This window comes from Nematostella vectensis, chromosome 6 (assembly GCF_932526225.1).
Source record: "Nematostella vectensis chromosome 6, jaNemVect1.1, whole genome shotgun sequence".
Classification (NCBI taxonomy): Eukaryota; Metazoa; Cnidaria; class Anthozoa; order Actiniaria; family Edwardsiidae; genus Nematostella; species Nematostella vectensis.
The window spans coordinates 14,377,603-14,401,645 of NC_064039.1; the positions used below are offsets into that span (position 1 = coordinate 14,377,603).

Sequence of the window (24,043 nt, forward strand, 5' to 3'; positions counted from 1 at the left end):
CCTTCTTTTCTACAAATTATTTAAAGAAATCTTAAAAGCTATCTCTACAAAAGCATGGCCGTGTAGATAGGCCAGCGAATGATTGTCGGTACGCAAATATTTATGCACCAGCATTACTTTTGAACAAAAAAAATAGTTGTCAATTTTTATTTTATTTAATATTTTATGTTTGACAATTTTTAATTACTGAGAAAAATCAAACCTGCTAGCTTTTGAACAACTATAGTTGCCACATAAAAATTTGAAAACATGTACAAATGAAAATTGTCACATAATATATAGATTTCGGCATTGCCTAAAAGCGGAGCTCCAAACGACCAAATCTTTTCTTATTTCGCTTAATAATTTAAGAAATATCAAATATTATATTTCAGTTTTTTTGACGGCGTCAACGATTTCACAGATCACGCGACCCCCTTCCCATACCCTTGACATCTACATGACACATAACAAGTTTATTTGTTATACGCGTTTCGGCATCAGGGTAGTTTTACTTAATTGACGTCATCAATGATGTCACGTCACAATCTCATTGCACCCACTTGAAACATACATCACACCTACCGAGTTTTGTTGTCATACGATGTTTCTTTAATAAAATATAAATATTTTTTTTTTATTTTGATGATGTCAGCACATTTTTGCTTCTAGTGACGTCATTGATGAGTGACTATACTGGTTCAATCCCCTTGACACCTTCATGACACATACCAAGATTGGTTGTTATATGATGAGATATGGATATTTCTGTTCTTAATGAAATCGTAATTGTTTTGATTTTAGTGACGTCATCAATGACCTCACAAATCACATGACCGTATTTTTGCACCCCCCTTGAAATAAACATGACACCTGCCAAGTCATCGATGACATCACACAACACGTGAGCATTTTGTTGCATCCCCCTTGACACCTACATGACATCTACCAAGTTGTTTACCACACGATGTTTCCTTCGTGAAATATAAATATTTTTATTTTGATGACGTCAGCATATTTTCGCTTCTAGTGACGTCATCGATGACGTCACAGATCACGACACATACATGGCTCCTGCCAAGTTTGTTTGTCATACGATGCTTTTAAGGGACGGACGGACATCGCGTCACGAAAACTCGAGTCGATGGGTTACCAATATTTGTTACCATATTTGTTTTGTATACCACTTTTTCTTAGGTATGGGGCTCCGCTCACTTGACGCTTCGCGTCGGAGCTCCGCTAAAAATTGCTAGCCTATCTAAACGGCCAATTGATCGTGTAGATGGGGCTCTAATGTCATGTTTCAAACCCATTTGAACGAAAACCATCTTCGCTAGGAATATATCTTTCTCTAGTAAGTCCCCAACTCAGTCCATGGAAGTCCATGTTTTCTCACACTTATTTTTCTAAGATGATAAAACGGTGGTTGACAGAGAATATAAAATGCTATTTCAAACAGTCCATTAAAAAAGGGAAAAATGACGACTACCAGGAGACGTACAAAAAAATCGAAAGTCTGTATATTGAGGAAATAACCAGTCCAAGAAAAAAGTACCTAGAGCAGCGGCTTATTGTTGGAAGCCAGCCCATGTTTTTCAAGTTGGACACAGGAGCTGAGTGTAATGTACTCCCTAAAACTGCAATGAAAGAGCTACCCAACTGTAAGATAGAGCCTACAAACACTAATCTTAGATCATTTGGGGGCAACCCCCTAAAAACTGTAGGCAAATGTTATGTAAACACTTATGTACAAGACCGAGGGAACCCTGTGTTGACAGAATATTATATTGTAGATCATGATGTAAAGCCCATTCTGGGACTAGAATCTTGCCTTAGTTAGGTTTGATTGCTGTGAGTGGAAGTGCCACGCCCAAGGGTTTAAGCATTAATACTGTGGAACAGCCACACAACCTCCTTGATCAGTTTGAAGATGTTTTCACAGGACTGGGGTGTGTTGATGGTGAGTATGACATTAACTTAAAAGAGGGTGCTAGACCCACAATTCAACCTCAGCGTAATGTCCCGTTGCGATTAGCTGAAATCCACAACCCATGATTTGGAAAAAGGGTGTAATAGCCAAAGTCAATGAGCCTGTGGACTGGGTTAGCAGCCTAGTAATCGTAGAAAAAAAAGACAAATCCCTGAGGCTATGCTTAGACCCCCCTGACCTCAACGAGGCAATAGTAAGAGAGGATTATAAGCCCCCTTCAATTGAGAAATTATCAAGTACGTTGAATTGGTGCAAGGTTTTCACTGTTGTAGATATGTCTAGCTACTATTGGCATAAGAAACTTACTGACGCAGCATCACTACTATGCACATTTAACACCCCTTTTGGCAGGTTTCGCTTCCGGAGAATGCCATTTGGCATTTCGTTTGCTAGCGAGGTAGCACAAAAAATGGTTGAGAAACACTTTGGTGACAGACATTGAAGTAATGTCAGGCCTCTAGAATCAATTTGAGAAAACCTCTCCACAAGGTGCCTCCGCGGCTGCAGAGGATGAGGTTGCGGCTTCAAAAATATCATGTCAGGGTCCGCTATGTGCCTGGGAAATATTTGAACATTGCAGACACCTTGTCGAGGGCTTATGACGAGGAAGCACCAATCCAGTCTTATGACGCATGCATGCATGATGAGATGGAGCACATGGTCCAATGCATCATCAAGGACCTGCCCATCACAGACATGAAACTGTTACAGCTTAGGCAGACCAGGACATGCAGTTGTTAAGTAAGTACATCAGGGATGGGTGGCCCCAAAACAGGCAAAATGTGCCAACACAAGTAAGACCATTTTGGAATGTGCGCCACGATTTACACTTATTAGACGGTCTAGTGATGAAAGGCCACAGACTGGTAATTTCAGTGTCTTGGAGATCTAATATCCTAGAGCAAGTTCACAATGGCCATTTTGGAATTGAAAAGAGTAAGGCTAGGGCACGGGCAGTAGTTTACTGGCCTGGTCTGAGTGCTGACATTTCCAATTTAATCTCCAAGTGTGACAAATGCTTGAGTTTGCAGAAAAAACAGCAAAAAGAGCCCATGCAACCGAGAGAAATTCCACTGTTGCCATGGCAACATATTGCAGCTGACATTGCTGAATATGAAGGAAAGCCCTATCTAGTGGTAATTGATTACTATTCAAAACACATTGAGGCACTCAGAATGAGTGGCAAAAAAGCTGGGGATGTTACCAAGGCCCTGATGGAAATCATTTCCAGACATGGGTACCCTGAGACTATCACAGCAGATAATAATCCATTCAACTCTGTGGAAATGAATGAGTATGCCAATCAATGTGGTTTTAAAACCATACATACCAGTCCATTGTATAGTCAGTCCAATGGACTTGCAGAGAAAGCAGTGGGAATAGTGAAGAGTATTCTAGGCAAGGGTAGTAACTTGAATGAAGGGTTGATGGTGTACCGCAACACACCTGTGAGTAACTTCCCTTACTCACCCAAACAGATGATTATGATTATGCCAAGTGCGCACCAAGTTGCCAGGTCACCCTAATGCTCTAGTGCCACGTGTTTATAATGATATACGCTCGCAGTTGCTGGATCGCCAGTTGAAAACTAAGGAGTATTATGACAAAGGGTCAAAAGCCCCCCCCCCCCCCCCCCCATTGAAAGAGGGTGACACGGTAAGGTTTCAGAAGCCAGGTCAGAAAACATACACCCCTGTTAGAATAACCAGAACCCATGACACAACCAGGTCGTATGTGATAACTGATCAAGCTTGGAGAGAATACCGCAGAAACAGGCGCGCACTCAGCAAATCTAACGAACCACCACTGTATGTACAAGATAATGTTTTAGAAGACATTATAGACTTAGAGAATGAAACCACTGAAGTCAATCCAGCGCCACGCAGATCAACTCGCATCAGATCAGCACCCCCTTGTCACAATGACTATGTCATGGGCACATAGCCCAGTCCTATTTTACATATACACATACTCCATGTTAGAATTTTTTTGTTATGTTTTGATACTTTCACTTAGTATCATAGCTTAGTTTAAGGAGATGTTGTGAGTTGTCCCATATATGGAGTCACGCCACCACGTGACTCACTACTCACTGTTATGTAAGCTTGCCATGTGCGTTATTAAAAAAAGTTGTTGCTTGTTGAACCCTTTAGTCCGATCATAACAAAAGCAGAAGCCGATGTGGTCTCTACAGTACTAACTTTAACTGCTAAAAATTTTGAATTGTTAGTTGTTCAAACGCATATTAATCAACAGCTCTTTCCTTAACAGGAGACATTAGTTTAGTGTTCTATATTATTTTCACCACGAGAAGCAAACTAAAATAAAAAAACGCTTGAAAAATAAGGACTCGTAAGGAACTCAAGGAATTCAAAATGAATGTACCGTGTTTACTCAAACTATAAATGAAAACTCTTGTGTTAGGCACACATAATTTTGAGTTTTTTTTTTTTAGGAAAAATATGTTTTGAAGCATTAAAACTGCTTAATTTTGACCTTTCGTTTCGGGTATAAAATCATCATTTTAGATTGTTTTATTAGTTGTTACACTAAGGCACTTCCCTAACCAAAAATAATTCACTTAGGAAAGCTGCATTTTTTTCTCCAAAACGAAATAAAGTGAATGAAAAAGCGCCGGTGTAGTATGAGTTACTATGTATCGCCTATTCATAGTATGTAGGCTTTTTTCCATCAAAATCCACAAAGCCGGCAAAATCTAGCGGATAAAGAAAAAAAATGTTTGAACCATGAAAGGTATTCTGGGAAGGCCCGCTTTATACGTAATCATCGTCTTATTTGACGACCTCGTGACAGTCAATGATTTAGTTAAAAATAGCCACTTTCACCACAACTATGTAAACATCAATAAACCCTCTTATAATCCATAAAAACAGACATATACCAGTCAAAATATTGAATCCAGATATGTTTTCAAGGGGGGGGGGGGGCGTCAGGGGGGTCTAATTACCAAAATACCGCAATACCACAGAAAAGAAAAACGGGAATACCGCACAGAACGACGAGGTTTTGAAGAGCATACGCGACACCCCGACATTTCTAGGTTTCCCGCTAGATCTTACCGTACCAAGGGCAAATCCCGTGCACTGGCGCAGGACTTGCTAACACCGCAATATTTTAATTTTGTACCGCAATACATACCGCCGTTTAAAAAGCAAAATCTCGCAACTCGCAGTGTTTTGAAATACCGCATCACCGCATGTTTTCTTTTTTGCTCTTTTACCGCAATCTCGTACAAAAGAGGGCCAATACCGCAAAATACATGCTGATGTTTACGCAAAAGACACAGAGACTCGCCAACGACTCAGACATTTCCGAATTATGCTTTTCATGATAAACAATACGGGCTGGTGATCACAACGAACAATGTTTACTCTTTGATTGAGTAATTTTGTTAGTGTATGCAAACCGGAAACAGTGTGGTTAGTCGTTCGTATGTACTGACATTTTGTACAACACAGGGAGCTAATAAAAGCCCTCGGTATGTGGAGTATGCGCACGACAATCAACGGCCGTCACTTGTACAATACTCGCGTGCTTGTTATGAAATAGTTCTATCACTCAAATTGACACACTGTTGATAGGATTACCGAAAGGACACAAATAATTAGCCCGCCAAGAGAACATTTGATCGCGCAGCATTTGGGCTTTGTTATTCGATCGAACGTCTGGGGACGTCAGTGGTTGATTTGGCCGGGATGTTTTCAGTTTCGTGTTATTATCCTTGGATCATGTGCGATTACGGGGTGGTCCCAACACAGCTCAAGTTGTTGAGGTGTTTCTATTGGGTGACTATGATGACTGACTTGAAGTAATTCATTGCGATTTTGCGATAACAATGCAAGCGATACCTGTGTAAACATTGTAAGCATACGCAGTTTCCCTTCGCTATGCCGTGAAATAGCTGCAGTTGTATACAGCGAAACAAGGTCAGTAGATTGTAAATTCTTGCCTCTTTGTGTACTGATATTAGTGGCCCTATTTTGACATGTTTGAGGTGAGAGTAGCAATTTTAATGTGAATTTGCCACGTGCCTGTTATTTCAGTAGGGCTACCGCGTCCAACCTTTAAAAAAGAGAATTAAATCAGCTATTAAAATAAGGCAGTACATAAAGGGCGTTTTTATGTAGCAAGTAAGATCATTTGAGAAACCAATGATATAATCGTAGAAGGAAAAAGTTCTGTTTTGTTTAAGCTTACGTATAGGGCACTATTTCATGAAATTCCACATGTCGACTGCCTTTTCCACGGGTTGTTTTCTCCAGAATAGAAACAATAAAATAAGGTTTATTCTTGATGAAACTTTCAAAGCATTTGCCGCACTCTCTTTTATAAAAACAAAAACACTTAGCCCGTGCGCCCGAATGGCTGCCAAGGCTCCCAATCCATTTAGAACCAGATGATAAATTTTGATAAAAAAAGTAAGAATTCATCTATTCAAAATTAAGAGAAGCCTTAACAGCCAGAAAAACGTCGCTTTCTTTGATCGAAGGTGTGCTTTGCTAATGGAAAGCATTAGGGTCGTGGTCAATTAACGCGCAAATGTTTCAGCCAAAGCCAGTTTACGTAGACGCTTTACTCTCGATAGTATCAACTCCTCTTCTAGTAATCGCTGGTGTAATGTAAAGTATAAATTTGGTTTGCCCATAAGATCAATATGCCATGTTGCCTCATGATATCAAGCGACAATTGCTTGACACGTGATGTCAGGGAAGACCAATGTCACGTGATAACATTTGAGAGATCACAAAAGCGGCATAAATGGCATAACACCTCTCGCGTTCGCCAGTCTGAAGAAGTAAATAATTCGACACAGTGCCGCACGCCAGATCCGAAAACTGATAAGCTGGAAATATTTGTAGCTTTTATAAGTCAAATACTTTTAGGGTGTTCTACGACTGGAAGTGTTTTTCGGGATATGAAATTTGGACGGGTTTAGAAGAGGAAACACTTGCAAAAAAAAGTGGAACCCTCCCCACTTTTGGTCACTTAGTTACGATGCAAGGTACTTCCGGCATTAGTTGACAAAATCTCTTTCCTGGTCTCTAAAGGGCCAAAAAAGCGCTGGTAAAGTCTGGTTTTGTACCTATGTACGATGTAGAATGCGTGTTTGTTTACTGAGAGCACCTAAAGGCTGCGTATTGAAAACATAACTTTGCCCCGACCACACTAAAGGCCATGTTACACAAAGCAATCTGCAACTCGTGACGCAACAAAATTTGCTTTGCAAGTTGGAAAAAAATGCCTTTAAAGGATACACACAGACACACTCTCGTTTCTCTTATTTTCATTTGCTAACAGGGAGCCAAATCACACTCAATATTTCTCAATATATCTCGCCTTTCAAACTAGATTTGTGCGAAAAAAACACACCATATAATTTACACCTTTTTTCCTTGATAAAAAAAACTATAACTCAACCTCATTTCCAATGCCTCAAAGTTTGGCGAGGAAGTCGCCGAAAATAGTCCACAAGAGAAGGGCCTGAGACATTTTAATACACCTAGTTCTCAAGGGCGCAAAAATGTAAAAAGCGCGCGAAAAATCGAGAATGGTGGCAGTCAAGAATACTAGTCGTTAGTCGTGTGTTTTGAGGTCATTATTTAGCAGGTGCAGCTGTTGAATCAGAAATAGAGCAGACCAGAACACAAAAACCAAACGAAATTGAAAAAAAAAAATCAAAATCGTTTAAGAACAAAAAAATGAACAAAAATTATCAGATAGCAGATAAATTATCAGATAGAGGTAAAAAGTTCTTTGGATAAATCAAAATTTTGCGCCTAATTAGAAGATAATTTTACAAAAAAATATGACTAACCGTCGATAATCTTATGTAACTAACGGTCAAAGTAACGTTGTTTGGAGTAAAAAAAAATGTCTTTGTGTTATGAATTACACAAGTTTAGTCATGTTTTTCACATGGTCCAAATTTTGTATTTGCGTTGTTGATGAATTGATTTTTGTGCGCTTCCTCGCTTTTGTAATAAAAGTCAAGTCGCCCTGCTGACTTTGCTTTGTTTCTTTTCGCTTTATTCAGCACTGGGAGATTTGTTTATAATTGCATTCTCTCGAATATTTGCATTTTACATCCATGGACGAGTCAAGAACAATCTTATTTTTGCTAAAAACACTACTAGCTCTACAAATCTGGAGTGGAAAATATCGCCTCACTTTTGACGGTAAGCGAAAATTAGTTATCAAACAAACTGCACATAAACACAAGAACCTTTTAAGTATCAGCTAAGTATACTATATTTATCGTATTATTCGTGTGGAAAAGATCAGAAAAGAATTCTTTTAAAAACCCTTTGTAAATACAATACGTTACGAAATTGGTAACGTACCTCACAATTCCGGAACGATGTCGACATCTCCGAAAAAAAATCTAAAATTTCGCCTAAGAGACAAACTTAAAGAAAAGAATATACTGATCATTTTTTAAATTTTAGAGTGCGTAGTGGCCAAAGTAGCATAGGAGCTTCCGAGTTTGCCAAAACCCCAGGTAAGAAGTGTAAATACAAATACAACAAAAATTTAACCCGCCCGAAAGAAAGGAGAAAAAGTTGAATCGCATTTTGTGTAAGATTTTGTTTCATAGTTACTAAATATGCAAACTGAAAATCGAACAACTGAAAATTAGATTGAAAACAGAAAAAAAGAAGGCAAATTTAATTAGCAAAGCAAATTTATATTGACAAAACCTTCAGAAAAACAGCACCTAGTTGCTATATAAACTTGCAGGGGCACCACGAGGGGAAATCATAGTGCAAATTGCGAACCCTGTGCTCTCATGAACAACGGAAAACAAATCAATTAATCGAGGAATACACGTACACTGTTTGCGAGTGACATTCGCAAAAAAACATCGGAACTATGAACTAATTGAACTGGTCTGATGTCACAAAAGGAACGCGTCGGGTAGCTTTTTTTAGAAAACAAACACAACGGTAGATTATTTGTGTTTTCTAATAAATAAGAACATTTAGTAAATTACTAGAATGGAAAAGATGTTTCAAGTGTATGGAATGATTTGGCCACCCTCTTTTCGTACTACTGATCTCAAAAAGGGCACTTGGACAGTTGGATGAGACGTGAGCTAGCAGTGAGAACTCAAAAGAAAAAATGTTAAAAAAATTCATGCTCTCTTCAAACCTTTTTCAGATTTCAGATTTCAGATTTTTAATTAGCTGTTTGTCAGAGGAACGTACACTTATTAAGCGGGTACAGTTCCAACCATTCATGTAAACGGCGTCTTACAACGATTACATTTACCATACCCTACGGGCAGCCTCAACCTAAATAGTCGTCACTTGGTTAGCATTCTAATTTCTTTAGAAAAAAAATACATATTATGCAGACCCAATAAGTCTTCAACAGATACAATAAGTCTTCAAAGGTCTTCAACCGTCGCGTAGTTCTTATCCGGGAGATTTGGAATAAAAAGGTGAGAGCAGAAAATGCGATGCGTGCTGAAATACTTGTCTCTCTTTACGTTGTTTGCTTGCATATTTTTTACAATTTGATTAAACTGCCCTACATCACAAAAGGTACATCAGCCCAGAATTATAACTAGAAGTTACTTTAATAACGTGAAAAAAAGAACAGTTATATATTGAAATGATGTTCTAGTTTGGGGATGAGATTTTTCAAGATAATTAATTTGCACGCCGTTTTCTTTTGATGCACAAAACAGTTATATTTGCTCTACTAATGAATGCAATCCACGCTTATAAGAGTGACAAAATATAACGGGACGCACATATGACCCCCCAACTGTTAGAAACAGTTAGAAACAAACACTAGAAATATCGCTTTATTCTGAACAAATACATATCAAAAGCAATGACAGTTTATTGTGACATTTATTGTAGGATTCAATCAAACGAATATAGCTAAAATGACAAGCTTGGTTATTACCCTAACTAGAGCGGAAGGTTAGATTATGATCGCAGGAGTTTGCTTTGAGATCTTACGCCTTAGACAAAATGAAACCTCTTGACGCGTCGCCTAAAAGAGAACACTCTAAGCAAATGCATCTGTAAGCAAGCTAGACTTAAATGTTAAAAGCTATAGGATGCCTAAAGACCAAACAGTCTACGGAACAGATGGCTCATTTGCATAAGCCACTGTCCGGCGTCCTCGATCCCATGCGACGCCATTTCTGCCATTTGTCATGACAGCAGCCGACGCTTTGACGAAGGCGATGTTTTGCAAGTTTTATTACATTTATGACAATAGATAGTATGCTCGCCTGTTATACTTTTTAAACAAAAAAAAATATCGTGACAATAAAGTTAGGGGTCAACTTCAGGGTCAAAGGGTCAGATTTTGGCGATATTTTGAAGAGAATGAATCACATGAGAAAAGTTCTAACTCACTAAATTTCACATTTTTGGTACATCCAGCCATAAGCAAAGTTAAAAGCCGAGACTCACAGCATAGCTAAAACTATTATTTTACTTAATCTGAGTGAACTCTGAGCACATATTTCCACCTGGTTTTAAAACTATTAAACGATCACGAGCTTGCATGGTTTTACCGACTCCAAGCCGCAAAGCACGCATGTAATTATATTCTATAGATCTCGAAAAGGCGTGGAAATCGCTGAAAAGTTTGTATTGGGCGTTTGATAAGAATTCCTTCAGGAATTTGTCTGGGAGGTCTGATTCCCGTAGCACCCTTTATTAAGAGCAATAAGTCTTTAAATAGCAAAGACATGCAACAACAGCCAAAAAATTATGTTTGCTTCTAAAAACATTTTTGGTACACCTAGTCATAGACTCGTTTTATGAGAATCATGTACAATATATAAATCTCCAACTAATAAACTATCCGTGTGTGAAAGATGGGCTCCAGATCCTAACGCGTTAAAAAATAGGAGGATAAATTCAAGTGTGTCATATACTCAGTCTCGACTAAATCTTTGTTCTAGCCGTAGAAGCGTGCGTAAATAGCAAAAGAATGAAATGAACAAGTGACCGTGCATTCCAGCATGGCAACTGCGTTAAAAATAAACTTCCCTCTTTTTTCCCCAAAATTGTGTTTATTTGGACTAAATAAAATCTTGTTATTATGCGTGAACATTACTCTTTAGGATGAGGCACAATCTAGAAATAAAAACGAATAAAACGCTCAAAATATAATTTTATTCACGTCCTAGAGATTTTATGCTAATAAGTCAAGCATGATTTTTATTGTAAATTTCCTCTTCGCATTATCATGGAGGCAAGACACCGAGAGAGAGGGTAGAAAATCAGCGAAAGATACCTCTCAAGCCTCTTTGAAGCTAGAAACATAACTTTTGGTACTCCGCCTGAAGAAGGAAAATGCCATTTATATGATAGTGTAGGCTGTTTCATTTATGAAAGTTGTTTTACCAGCTTTTAAGCAAAGCGGTTCAATCGAATCAAAATGTAAACATATGACCAATGATTGATATTAACAAAAAAATACTTGCAAAATAGGTTCTCTATGACAAGAGTCATCAAAGTGTAATGTGACCCATAGTCCCTAATTTGTCAGGTTTAAGCGGTTAAAATCGAGAGAGTCCTCTTTTTTTTAAAAACTAATTTAAACCACGCAGTGCATGTTGCAATGCTCCAAAAAAGTTAGTGAAAAAAAAGGTAGAAGACCCATTTTAGCTATGGCTGCAAATCAGACAGCCTTTGTTGCAACCGTATGCTAGCTCAAAGGTAGAAGCTTTAAACGACCAGAAAGGCGTAATGTACCATTGAAATTGTTGTGTGTTGTTGTGAACAATAATGGATAAATTTTAGTCAAGGAAAGAACCAAATACGTCCGATCTTCAAGATTTTTAAGAAATGATTGTTAATGTGAATGATTTACAAAGTTTGGCGATCAGCTTAGAAACTTTGAGTAAAACAACCTTCTAACTCAAATCCCCAAATGCACTGTTCGGTCGCATTTATCCTCAGAAGCTCTCTTCAACTATATCTACATTTTTAGTGCGTTTCCTGAAAAAAAAAATTGAAAGAATTCGGCTAGAAAAGTTGCTCACGTTAAATTTTGAAATGTTTCAAAGTGTGTGCTCAAGTACAGGCTTTGGTTTATTATCATTGAGCTAGGTAGAAATCTTGGTAAGTTATGTCATCCCTGTGAAACGATGACTTCAAATGGCGTCGCATGGAATCGAGGACGCCGGACAGTGGCTTATGCAAATGAGCATCTGTTCCGTAGACTGAAAGGTAATCCCAAGCAATTTCAAGTAGACCCAGATAGACAACAGGTAGCCCAGATACCGACCGAAGGCATGCCGGGAGGCCATAGATGGCCCGACAGACTACAGTTGATCAGTGCGAGAAATGCTCAGTAGTTTAGTGTTCGACCACAGGTGTCCCGAACGATCACACAGGTGGCCCAAGTTGGAAAACCCTTCACGAAACTCTTGTGATCTTGTGAAGGCTTGAGAATGGATTTAACTGCAAACAAAATAGTAAACGAAAAGTAAAGGGGCAAAGGGAGTCAGAGCTAAAGTGTTTTTCTCTTTTCTTTGTCTGAATACATTGGAGCAAGAATGGTTTTGATTGGCTCGTCTATTTAGCTCATTATTAAAAAAAACACGTGTCCTTTCGTCTATATTTGTAAATATCCATCAAATGCACCACAGAAATACATTTTTTCTTCAGGAAGTACAAATTAAATTGAAAGTTTAATAACATTTTCGAAATTGAACAACTAATTACTCTAGGTCTTAGCAAACAACAAGGTAATAACATCGTTAAGTGGATATCACTAATAAAGAAAGCAATTAAAAAAGCGTCTAAGCGAAAAACACTCAAATACCTGGGCAAAGCAATAAGCGCGAGTCAATCACGCGTACAATGTACCAATCCCTGAACCGAAGTACACTAAAACCACTCGAGTGTTAATCACTTTAGACCAATCAATCATAAATTTATGATCAGACCAACCTCCCACAAAATGCACCAGCCTTCTTCAGGTATGTACGGAGAGTCTTTGTATAAAGTGTCTAGGGCGGCGTTGAGTATTCTTCGTCTTATAAAAACTAATTGTCGGATTTGTATGCTAGGCGCGTTCTTAATAATGCACCGTAGTAAATTTCCGTCTAATGAGCCAAGGGTTTTTTTGTTCCGAGAATATGTTTATAATAACAACTCGATCCGCGGTTGGATTCCTTTCCCGATTTATCAAACAGTGATCGCTTCGTTTGATCGCTTCACGCGCTCGCTGTGACAATCAGTAGCACGTTTTTCACACTGCTCTTCCCTCCACAGAAAATGTAACGGACTAGTAACGCGAAGACAAAACCAAAACGTGCACAGAAACAAAGGCTCAGGGTCATTGGCGAGCCACGAGGACAAGAGGGTTTACTGAAGCAGGTAATGATTCCGTAATAGCTAATTGTAATCTCGAGTGCGGGGTGAAGAGGCTGAGCCGACATTGATATCATATCATAATGAGAGGTAAATACGAATGTATTGCTAATGCACACGGTGAATCCATTATTTGGTCGTTAAGCTAGCTTCCGTTGTTTGACATTTAAAATTGTAATAAGACTGGAACATTGCAGGCTTGCTGATCGCTCAAATTATCGAAATTCGAGATTTTATATCCTTCAATTTTTTTCCCTTTTCCGGCGAAAATACAGTGTTTGTGAATGAGTATAATCTATTTGTGCTTTCCCCTCAAAAGCATTTTGAGATGTCACGAGCAGCACAGAATCGATGAAACAATAACTGTTAGAACTGGTGTTTGTATTATCCTGGTTGCTCCAAGAAAATTGGGCTGGTTGCCATGAATTGCTTGGGGAAGTAAAGGGGAAAGGATTGTTAAAACATGGCAGATTCGAGCATTTTTGCTGTACTCGTAACATTCACAATATTTTGGCCAATATTTTGAGTTTTGTTTTGTTCCCACAATAACACAACCTGGATGCAGCTCTTAAAAAAAAACCCTGAAAAATTTAATGACAATTTAGAACATTATCTTATCAACTAAATAAAACGAAATTACTAACAGTTATTACCACCAAGAAGACGTCTACATGACATGCAATGAATCCTGTATTTAGAGTGAATAACGGCGGACAATAAAAGCGATCACATTCCTTAAATTGGTCGGCAATGGGCGCCACATGCATGCAGAGAGGGACAGCTCTTCAGGGTCCCACATGGGGTTCGTTGTCCGTTGACAACTCGAAGAAAGTAACTTTTATTCGGCTTTTTTTAATAAGCTTGATTATTTTTAGGACAACAATCTCGTTGTTTTCGATATTTTATAAATAAATGTTTTAGTGAGAGCCACATAAACAAAAAATATATATATAGTTTTGGCCTTGATGTGCTACTGATTTTGATCCCTTCGCGCGCTGGTTGAACACTTTTTTGAGGGGGTCTGTTCCAAGGGGGAACCTTGCTATATAATCGTTTTAACGATAGTTTTTTTACAGGAATAAACACGGCGATAGCGTATGGAGTTATAAATTAAATTACCAAAAGTTATAGAAATATAGATTTAATTACCTAAAGGTATAGATTTAATTACCGAAAACTATTACCACGCCTTGTGGTTGCAAATGCTTTACATCCGAGGGAAATGAGTTTCTCATCCATGAGAAATGAGTCCCTCTTCTCACTGATGTATGTTTGTTTTGTTTGTACCTAGTAAAATGGCATGACGGAAAAACCTCGAAAACGCGAAATTTCAAATAGAGAAAGAAGACACAATTTTTCCAGTGGCTATAGGTTTCTTGTATTACGGACTGATTTTTAAAACAAAAATTACGTGAGGCCGAAGTGCACATAACCAGGTTTTGGCTTTTTTAAGATATTTTTTCCTTGATCATCATTACCCTGTGTATCAGTTCAGGGACGAAAAGCTCAAACTTCAATTACACTTTACAAAAAGTCACATCAATTTAAAAAAGTTGCACTTGATATTTTGTTTGCTATAAGTTACTAAGTACTCAGAGAAATTCTCCGCCTTATTCGATGTGAAATGTGCTTATTGGAAGCGTCACGTCATGTTTTTCCGTCATGTCAGTAAAATGCCAGAAAGTCCAGCCATTTTTTTTTCGGCTGCGGAAAAATCAAGCCGAAAATTTACCAGCTCTGCCTGTCCGAAATTCCACTTTCGTTTCATGCAAATGGACCTGACTCGTCTCCAGTCGTAACGCAAGTTTTCGGGAGATTTCGTTTGCGCGCAAAGCCTTATAGGATGGGAGCCTTCCCTTGAGGCTTTGCAACGTCTCCAAAAAACCATGTGAGACAAATGGGGACGAGTCAGCAAATGGACAAGTGTCATTTCGCTTTCTGAGATACTGATATACCAGATAACGGTGTTTACTGCTCGGGTACTGTTTTTACTGGATGATCTCTCAAGTGGCGATACCACCTGCAAAGAGTAGAGGGTTAAGCCTCGTGCAAACTGCGCCAGCACCTGCCAGCATTACTTGCGAATTCTTGCTTGACTGACCACAAGACAAAGGAAATGTCAGAAAGTCCATTTCCCATTTTGACATTTCCTTTGTCCTATAGTCAGATAGTCAGTCAAGCGAAAATTCACCATCAATGCTGGCGAGACGCTGGCCCAGCAGTGCTGGCGCAGCTTGAACACCGGGTTGGGAGGTGCTGGCTTGAGTTGGCAAGTGTTGGCGAAATATTTTGATTGAGTTCAAACTTTTGGTCAACACTTTGCCAGCATCTCCTTTGTCTCGTGGTCATTCGAGCAGTACAGTTTGCACACGAACCCAGCAATGCTGGGCTTATTTGCATCGTTTCCATAGAGAAAATAGCTCGCGTCCGAATAATGCTGTCATTTCAAAAAGAGTGAACGTAACCGCATCTATAATTAAAGAAAACAAGTTTTTGGTCGTAAAACCGATATATGACTGAAAATGTATCATGCAGAACACAATCCAAGTGCTACTTTTCATCGTCCTTTTATCACTCGTAGTAGAAAAAATGACGACCGCTACAACATCAGGGAACAAATAGACCCGAATTCAACCGGAATCCAGCGAAATCTTGGGTTGCCTTTTGAAAACACAAGTAAAATGATGGAGTCTTGGGTTACCTTTGGTCCCGTCATGCATCAAATGCAAGTCAAACATATTACTAACATGCTGCCATGTGTTGGGCCAGTTCGCACACCAGCCTAACTCCGGCCCAGCACTCCGACAGCATTGCTGGGCCAGAAATGGTTGGGTGCTGACGCAGCAATGCTGGCGCAGTTTGCACAGGGCTTATGCGTGTTTTATTTTAGACCCCCTTCGTGTTTGCATTTTGATATTCGCGTAGTGCTCGACATTTTGAAATATTTGAAAAATGAAATTATCTAGAAACTCACGGACCCAAAACGCTACAAAGTAAGAGATACCAGAGCAAAATTGCAATTTACTATCATTTCCTAAATGTTTTTGATTCGTTACTTTTTGGAGCCTATTAATACGTGCAATATGCGTTTGAATCAACATTAGTTTGCTTGTAACTAAAACAAGACAATACTAAAGTTATAAAAAATCCCTCTTTGTTCTTTCGGGGGTGGTCAGATTTTTTATCAGAGAACTCCCCCCCCCTCCCGGAAAAATTAGTTCCATTTTTCGGATTCCGCAACCCCCCCCCCCCCCCCAAGAAAAATCCTGGGTGCGGGCCTGCATACATACATGTGTCACATGTTTTTAATCAATCACTTCTTTCTCCTAGAATGCCGTATCTAAAGGTCCACGTGCAAGGTCAGCGGTATGCCATCTCAGGACTAAACGATCGGACCACCAGCAAGCACATCCTGTGTTCACTCGCGCGCATGCACTCAATGCTAAGCCTTGTGGGTACAGACTCGGAAATACAGGAATCTGGAGCAGGACACGGGACTCGCAAGGGGGTAGATTACGACGATGAGACCACTAAAAGACTAGAAAAGACAGGCTCGCTACCAGCTGGCCTATCAAAGCACAAAGGTTTGAGGAAGGATGAAGTGAGTTCACGGGAGAGAGTGCATCGAACGCAGAGTTTGTCTCCGCGAGATCGTCGGTCGTGGCCATTAGCTTTCAATGAACCAATGGGGAGTAAAAAGGACTGCGGACTGGGCGGATCATCGAGGGCACAATCTGGAGCAAGGAGCTCGGATTCATCGGAAGAAGTTGCAAAATGGAAAACAAAGTTACGGAGATCGTTATCCAAAACGGACGCTTTGGACGGAAAGTACTCGAGCAGCCAAATAGACAAATTGGAAACAAAGCAAGCGATAAAAAGTAAGAAAAAAAAGCGCAGGAAATCTGAGGAAAAGGAATTGCTCGGTGAGAAAGTAGATCAATTTAATTCAAAAAAGAATTTGGACAGGACTAAAGAACGCCATTCTAAAAAAGTGGAAAAGAATAGACAAGACAACTCGAAAACACGATCACAACAAAAATGTAAAAGTTATGATTTTTCGCCCTCCACAAAGCCAGACTCGACAATTATAAGAAAGGACTCGAAATACCCGCGAACAAAAAAGCGATCTAAATCACACAACGGTGGATTACTATATAGGGACATTCGTGGATTGCCATACAAGGACTTAGAGTACGTTCGAAATGTATACTGTGACGTCACTGAGACGAGCGAATCGGAATACAGCAGGAAACGGATTTTCGTCACGGACAAAGCGGGACTTAGGCAGGGAGGGGTGGGGGCGCTGCAAAAGCGCACCATAGAAAGACTTGTCACTAAGGCGGTGGAAAGGCGACTTCCGAACCTGGGTAAAGAGTGGTCTGGGTTTGAAGATATTGCCTTCCAGCAAAGAGCCGCAGGCGAGGAAGAAATGAAGCGTAGCCTGTTACGACTGATTATGAGTCAAGGCAAGTGCCTGCACGCGTTGAACACGTGCATCAAGACTAAGGACACGTCAATCACGCGCTACTCAAAATGGTATAAAGACGTTGGAAGCACGCTAAGGGTGGATGTTGGAGGAGCCATAATCACCCCGGGATCTGGAAGTAAAGTGCAACCGGAAAACAAAGAATTAGCGAATATTTGTGAGATAAAAGACTCAAGCGATAAAGCAAATGAGACCGATCAGGACACAGGGATTAGCGAGTTGCATTCGGACAGTTCAGTAGATACTACTCGGATGACTTCCGGTTGTGGCGTGAACGTAAGTTTCACCACTTTTCCCACTCATTCTGTGTCCCACATGACTAAGAGTGTATATGAAGATCTAGGTGGATCTTCAGAAGACATAGGCAATTGTATAGTTGCAAATGAGATACCAGATGACGCCACAGAGCTGTGCTCTGAATCTAACCACGAGCTCAGCGACAGAACCGATGCCACGTGTTCCAAGGGTTCAGTAGGGTCAGCGGAAACTGTAACTGTGGGCATGCTCAGTGACATTTCAGACACAACCACGTGTTCCACTTTCGAAGTGTCTGATCACGTGACACCTGATGAGAAATATCAACACGAGCTGAACAAAAACCGCGCGCTGAGGGATAGAATCGATTCGCTTACCCGCGATATAGAGTTAACCGAATCAAGAATAAAAGAGCAACATACTTTGATATCAACTCTTACCACACTTAAAGAACTCAATCAAGAGCTCATAGCATCGCAGGAGAACCCTAGCGAAGGCAACGCGAACGACGAACGAAAACTCCAGAAGTCGATTGATATGAGCACTAAGCTGTACGAGTATCAGAAAAAAGAGATTCGCGCCAATACTGAACAGATACTGCGACTGGAATCTCGAATACGCCGGAAGCGATGGCATGTGAAATCAGCCGTGAGAGAACTGGAACGATTTATTACCAGGCCTTTTCAGGCAAAGCCTATGGGTAGCCCTGGGCTATACCCAGGCTTCCATGCGGGGAATAATCTTCTTGTTTCAGGAACATTTGTGTAATGTTGTAACCCCGAAAGTTGTTTCATTAAAAGGACCCGAGGATTTTTATTCGTTATTAGTAGAGATAGTCAATTTAAAAAAAAAAAAACCTTCTTAAAAGAAGGAAAAAAAGAAACTGCTCTTAGATAGAAACATAGAACGAAGACGTGTTTATGAATTGTTTACCACATTTGAGCATTTCGGTGCTATGGATAATTTCCAAACTTCCTTATGCAATGTCTTTCACCTCAACGTCCAGTCCAATGGCTGAAACAGGTACATCACCTTCTAGGAATAAGCAAAGACGGCATTTTTGTGGTATGATTTTCATTAAGTGTAACGGCCGAGTTTTGAAGAACACCGCTTCGAATTAGAATGCCTCTAGAAAGGGAGAATTACAAAGACGAGACCTCGCGAGACCGAAATAAATGTCATAGACCATAGACATACTTGACACGTGCAGAGACAAATACAGGTATGATGTCTTAATATGGCACAAAACCACAGCAGTCCCAATTGTAGGAAAAAAACAAGTTCCAGCATTATACACAGAAGGCAAACCTTGACTTTACATAGTGCTACACCACACTAAAAACCATAATACATGCCTTGAAACTTGAAACAGGCTAAGTAAGCCTCTCCCTAACAATACAAAATCTCACTGAGGAAAAAAAAAGATATGTCACACATATTTTCTCAATACTTCCCAAGCTAGCCCTCACTCCCATCCACTGAAATAGCATATTCCTCAATACTCCCCAAGCTAGCCCTCACTCCCATTCACTGATATATGATATTCCTCAATACTTCCCAAGCTAGCCCTCACTGCCATCCACTGAAATAGCATATTCCTCAATACTTCCCAAGCTAGCCCTCACTGCCATCCACTGAAATAGCATATTCCTCAATACTTCCCAAGCTAGCCCTCACTCCCATTCACTGAAATAGCATATTCCTCAATACTTCCCAAGCTAGCCCTCACTCCCATCCACTGAAATAGCATATTCCTAAATACTTCCCAAGCTAGCCCTCACTGCCCTACACTGAAATAGCATATTCCTCAATACTTCCCAAGCTAGCCCTCACTCCCATCAACTGAAATAGCATATTCCTCAATACTTCCCAAGCTAGCCCTCACTGACATCCACTGAAATAGCATATTTCTCAATAATTCCCAAGCTAGCCCTCACTCATATCCACTGAAATAGCATATTCCTCAATACTTCCCAAGCTAGCCCTCACTCCCATTCACTGAAATAGCATATTCCTCAATACTTCCCAAGCTAGCCCTCACTCCCATTCACTGAAATAGCATATTCCTCAATACTTCCCAAGCTAGCCCTCACTGCCATACACTGAAATGGCATATTCCTCAATACTTCCCAAGCTAGCCCTCACTGCCATCCACTGAAATAGCATATTCCTCAATACTTCCCAAGCTAGCCCTCACTCCCATTCACTGAAATAGCATATTCCTCAATACTTCCCAAGCTAGCCCTCACTCCCATTCACTGAAATAGCATATTCCTCAATACTTCCCTTGCGAACTGAGCCCTCACTCCCATTCACTGGAATAGCATATTCCTCAATACTTCCCAAGCTAGCCCTCACTCCCATTCACTGAAATAGATGAAGGGACAAATTCTGTAGTTTTTGCTATTGCAATTTGTACAGTTGTAAGAAACATTTCAGTATCGCGGTCACCAGATCTATTGTAGGGGAACTTGTCATCGGCACAGGTAGCCCAGGCTAGCGGCGAGTTTAAAGGTCTATTACAGAGTTTGTATGAGCGAACTGAGCTTGTTGATGTTCTATGATGAACTGTGCACGTGCTCATAACAAGTAACGCAATACTCCCGCCAAAACACATAACAAGTAACGCAATACTCCCGCCAAAACTTCGAACGTGAAAATTGAGCTCTGATACTGCTCACTAAGCACTCTCCACACTCGCCGTGAGCCTGGGCTACCTGTGGTTATTGGGGCGATCCCCTGTAGGTATCTAACCGCCTCCGGGCGAATCGTATAAATAAATAACAACAAAAATAAAATATCATAATGTACAATGTCTTTTTCGGGTGGCTAAGCTAGAAAATAGGCCCTACGGTCGTTTCATGTCGCACGCTTTAATGCGTTTTGACATAATCAGTAGTTAATTTAGATCTCATTAAAATACGTTACACCCGAACACTTAATCAAGGCTTACAATGACTTCGTAATTGGACATTATCATCTAATTATATAGAATTAAATCGTTCAATGTAATAGATTTTAGCGTTTTGTGATGTATGGTGGAAAGTTAATAAGTTCTCTTCTTGAAATGTCACTTGATTGCAATGATGTCACGGAAAAAAACCCACTTGATTTCGTTCCCTAACTTTCGTTTCCGCAGTTTACTCTCAGAACGCACAGAGTATAAAAAGATCCAGACATGTGTCATAGGTATTTGCCATTATGCCATTTGAATCCTTTAATACCTCACGACACCTACACAAAGGAGGCTGATTTTAAAGTAAACACATTTACGATAGCTCGTTATTGCTATTTATTTAGCATCGGAAAGTTAGGCTGTGCTTAAAACGCCTCCAACGCCTAGCATCTAAAAAAAGGAGAAAAAAACGAGAGATTTTGTTTTCAATCTTTTGACATGTCGAGGATTTAATACAATTCACATACATTGATTTACATATCAGATTTCTAGATTTCTAGATCCCGTCTTCATTTTCAGTGGTCTCCTAGTAGCGGAACAGCCTTGCAAACACGACGATTAATGAGTAATTTACGCTTCCGACAAGTTTATTTCAATGTCTCCTTTTAAAACTCCCTTTAACACTTTTTGAACGTGTTTGCAAATATTTAGATAAAAGATCACGATTGTGCTGCAAAACCAGATTTAGTTTTGTTTTATTCCTTTTGTTGTTAAGACCCAAAGGATTCAACCATGATAATACAAAGGGCGCACCTTATCCTAAGAACGACTTGTGCTCTCCGCATTATGTCGGTACTCGATGTATTTTTTCTAGGGGTAGAACGACTTAAACGATTTGCCATTAGGTTTAACTTGTCTATTCGTAAATTAAACAATTTTAATCAATCTAAACTCCTTTTTACATTATTATTGCCTAATTGCAATCTGAAGCGGCCGAAAACGCCGCGAATCATACAGCTAAATTTAGCTATTTTTGTGTAGAAATACATAATTCAGGGCTACAACACTGGACTGGTATTTCCACTCTAGGCAAAACTGCATTTAGCGGCTCGCCTTCTTGAATCTTCTATCTGATAAATGTTTGCCAACGCTCTCATATACGGGAAAAACCTTAGAGTCATACATTTAAAGCATATTCTCATTTTAATCTCTTTTTTATTCAATGTCATTCATCCTCTTCTACCAACAAAACAGACCCTTTTCCCGTTTCTATTCACTTTGCAGTCTATTGGGAATGTCTTTGTTTGTTCTTTAGGGCTATTCTTTTGTTATTTTTATATTGCTTACTTTTCTTTTCTTCTTTCGTTCCTTACTGTAATAGTTATGGCAACGCTTCAGTCTGAGCAGTGGACACAAAAATAATGAGAAAAAAAAAACACGACAATTGCATTACGCTGTCCTCCTCTCATGTCAGTGAAAAGCAAGGATTCTTTTTATCATCAACTTTATTCACCATAATTGTGTCGACAATCCCCTCGTGGGGAAGGCACGACCTCAACAAATGTCAGTTATATGAGGGCGGACTAGTGGTGTTCGTTGTGGTGGTGATGGTTGTAGTGAGGGTGGGTGGTGTAAGGGTGTCGTCAAAAGTTATGCTATTCGCATCTTCGAGTGTAAAAGATCTTAGACCCTGACCTTATGTCGCGTGATTGAAACAGTTGTTCAACTGAGCTACTCTAAACGAGTGGAAAAATAGAATGTCGAGTTAAGGGCTGGACGTATCGTTAGAAGGATGCTTGAGAGCTAAAGAGATCATGTTCTGATGAAGACTTTTTTGATTAATGCAGTTCACAAATGAACCTGAAGCAAGCTGTGTCAACAAAACTGTATCTTGACAATTTGTTTTTTTGGGAACAGACTTTCTGCCTCTATTCCGAAGTGCCTATAGTTGTCCTTAAAAAGGAGGCCGCTCTTTCTGTTTATATAATATTTTCTCTTCAATTATCGTTCTAGCAATTTCTGCCTAAGTCATCATTATTGTTTTATTGTTGTCGTCGTAATAAAATCTTATGTATATTCGTTTTTATAGGGGTAAGGGACATAAAATAAGCAGATAAAAAAAAACAAGCGGTTATCAGAACGACTAGCTTTTTGTATAAAATGAAATGCCTTTGACTTGCGTTTGCCTGAAATAGAAACCTTTATTAAAGGTGAAACAAGACTCATTTTCCGATCCTTCGACACACATTTCTATTTACTTTATGGCACGCTATATGCAGTTAAAGCAATTTTCTCTCACCAATAACTCTTCCTTGGTAATTGAAAATTTGATGAGGCCCTGAGTATACATTTTCCGTGCATTTGCCGTGATTACAGTAATAAGCAATAGTAAAGAGCTTATTTTCTCCAAAATGAAATTTTCTTTTGTTTCTATTTTTCATTTACTGTTTCTTTACTTCCAGCAAGCAGAATTACGCAAAAGCATTTTGACGAAATATAAATAGATAGTTTATCTCTAAACATTTTATGCTTCCCACATACAATTACTTTCTCTCAAAAAAGCCAATCAAAGAAATGTTTTTACTATAACAAAACTTGTAATAAATGCACAATTTCCATCCTGGTAGTTCAAGGAAAGACCTGCTGAAGTTTTAGATGGCTTTTTAAGATATAAAGGATGTGGTACAATCATAATAGGTTCTGAAATACGAAAAGGACGCAGTTGGAATGGCAGTGGAGCCCGCGGCAAACCTCCAAGACACTTTTTTTAGGTTGGCTTAAGGTACCAAGACATCTAGTGGATTGGACTTTTCCCTTTTGCATGAAATAATAAAAATTAAATGATACATATCAGAGGTTAATATAGATTTTTCAAATTAGTAAGAGTTTACCCAAAAGTGATTGATGGTTAGCTAGAATTTTACAGCAATTTACTATAAATACAGCTGAAACATCAAGCAAAGGGTTGTTTTATGTGCATCTACAACCGCATTTCAATATCGTGAAAGAGTCACCTAGAGATGAGATAAAAGGGGATACAAGAAGAGACCCTTGTGTCTGTATTG

The 24,043-nt window shown here is 39.4% G+C and overlaps 1 protein-coding gene across 6 annotated transcripts; it reads left to right on the forward strand.

Moving 5' to 3' along the window:
* Positions 1 to 5,492: 5,492 nt before the first annotated feature.
* Positions 5,493 to 18,898, forward strand: LOC5515175. Of its 6 annotated transcripts, none has more exons than XM_048729255.1 (5): positions 5,493 to 5,916; positions 8,025 to 8,166; positions 8,437 to 9,431; positions 13,243 to 13,347; positions 16,672 to 18,898. In XM_048729255.1, exon 5 carries the CDS (start codon positions 16,673 to 16,675, stop codon positions 18,848 to 18,850), a length of 2,178 nt encoding a protein of 725 aa, XP_048585212.1. In that variant the 5' UTR covers positions 5,493 to 5,916; positions 8,025 to 8,166; positions 8,437 to 9,431; positions 13,243 to 13,347; position 16,672; the 3' UTR covers positions 18,851 to 18,898. The 6 variants fall into 6 exon arrangements, with proteins under 6 accessions (XP_048585212.1, XP_032240686.2, XP_032240687.2 ...); XM_032384795.2 differs by having other exon boundaries at positions 8,437 to 8,489; XM_032384796.2 differs by lacking the exon at positions 8,437 to 9,431.
* The last annotated feature ends 5,145 nt before the right edge of the window (positions 18,899 to 24,043 follow it).

Coding starts and splice junctions, on each gene's coding strand:
- LOC5515175 (XM_048729255.1), top strand. CDS start 16,673: ATGCCGTATCTAAAGGTCCACGTGCAAGGTCAGCGGTATGCCATCTCA.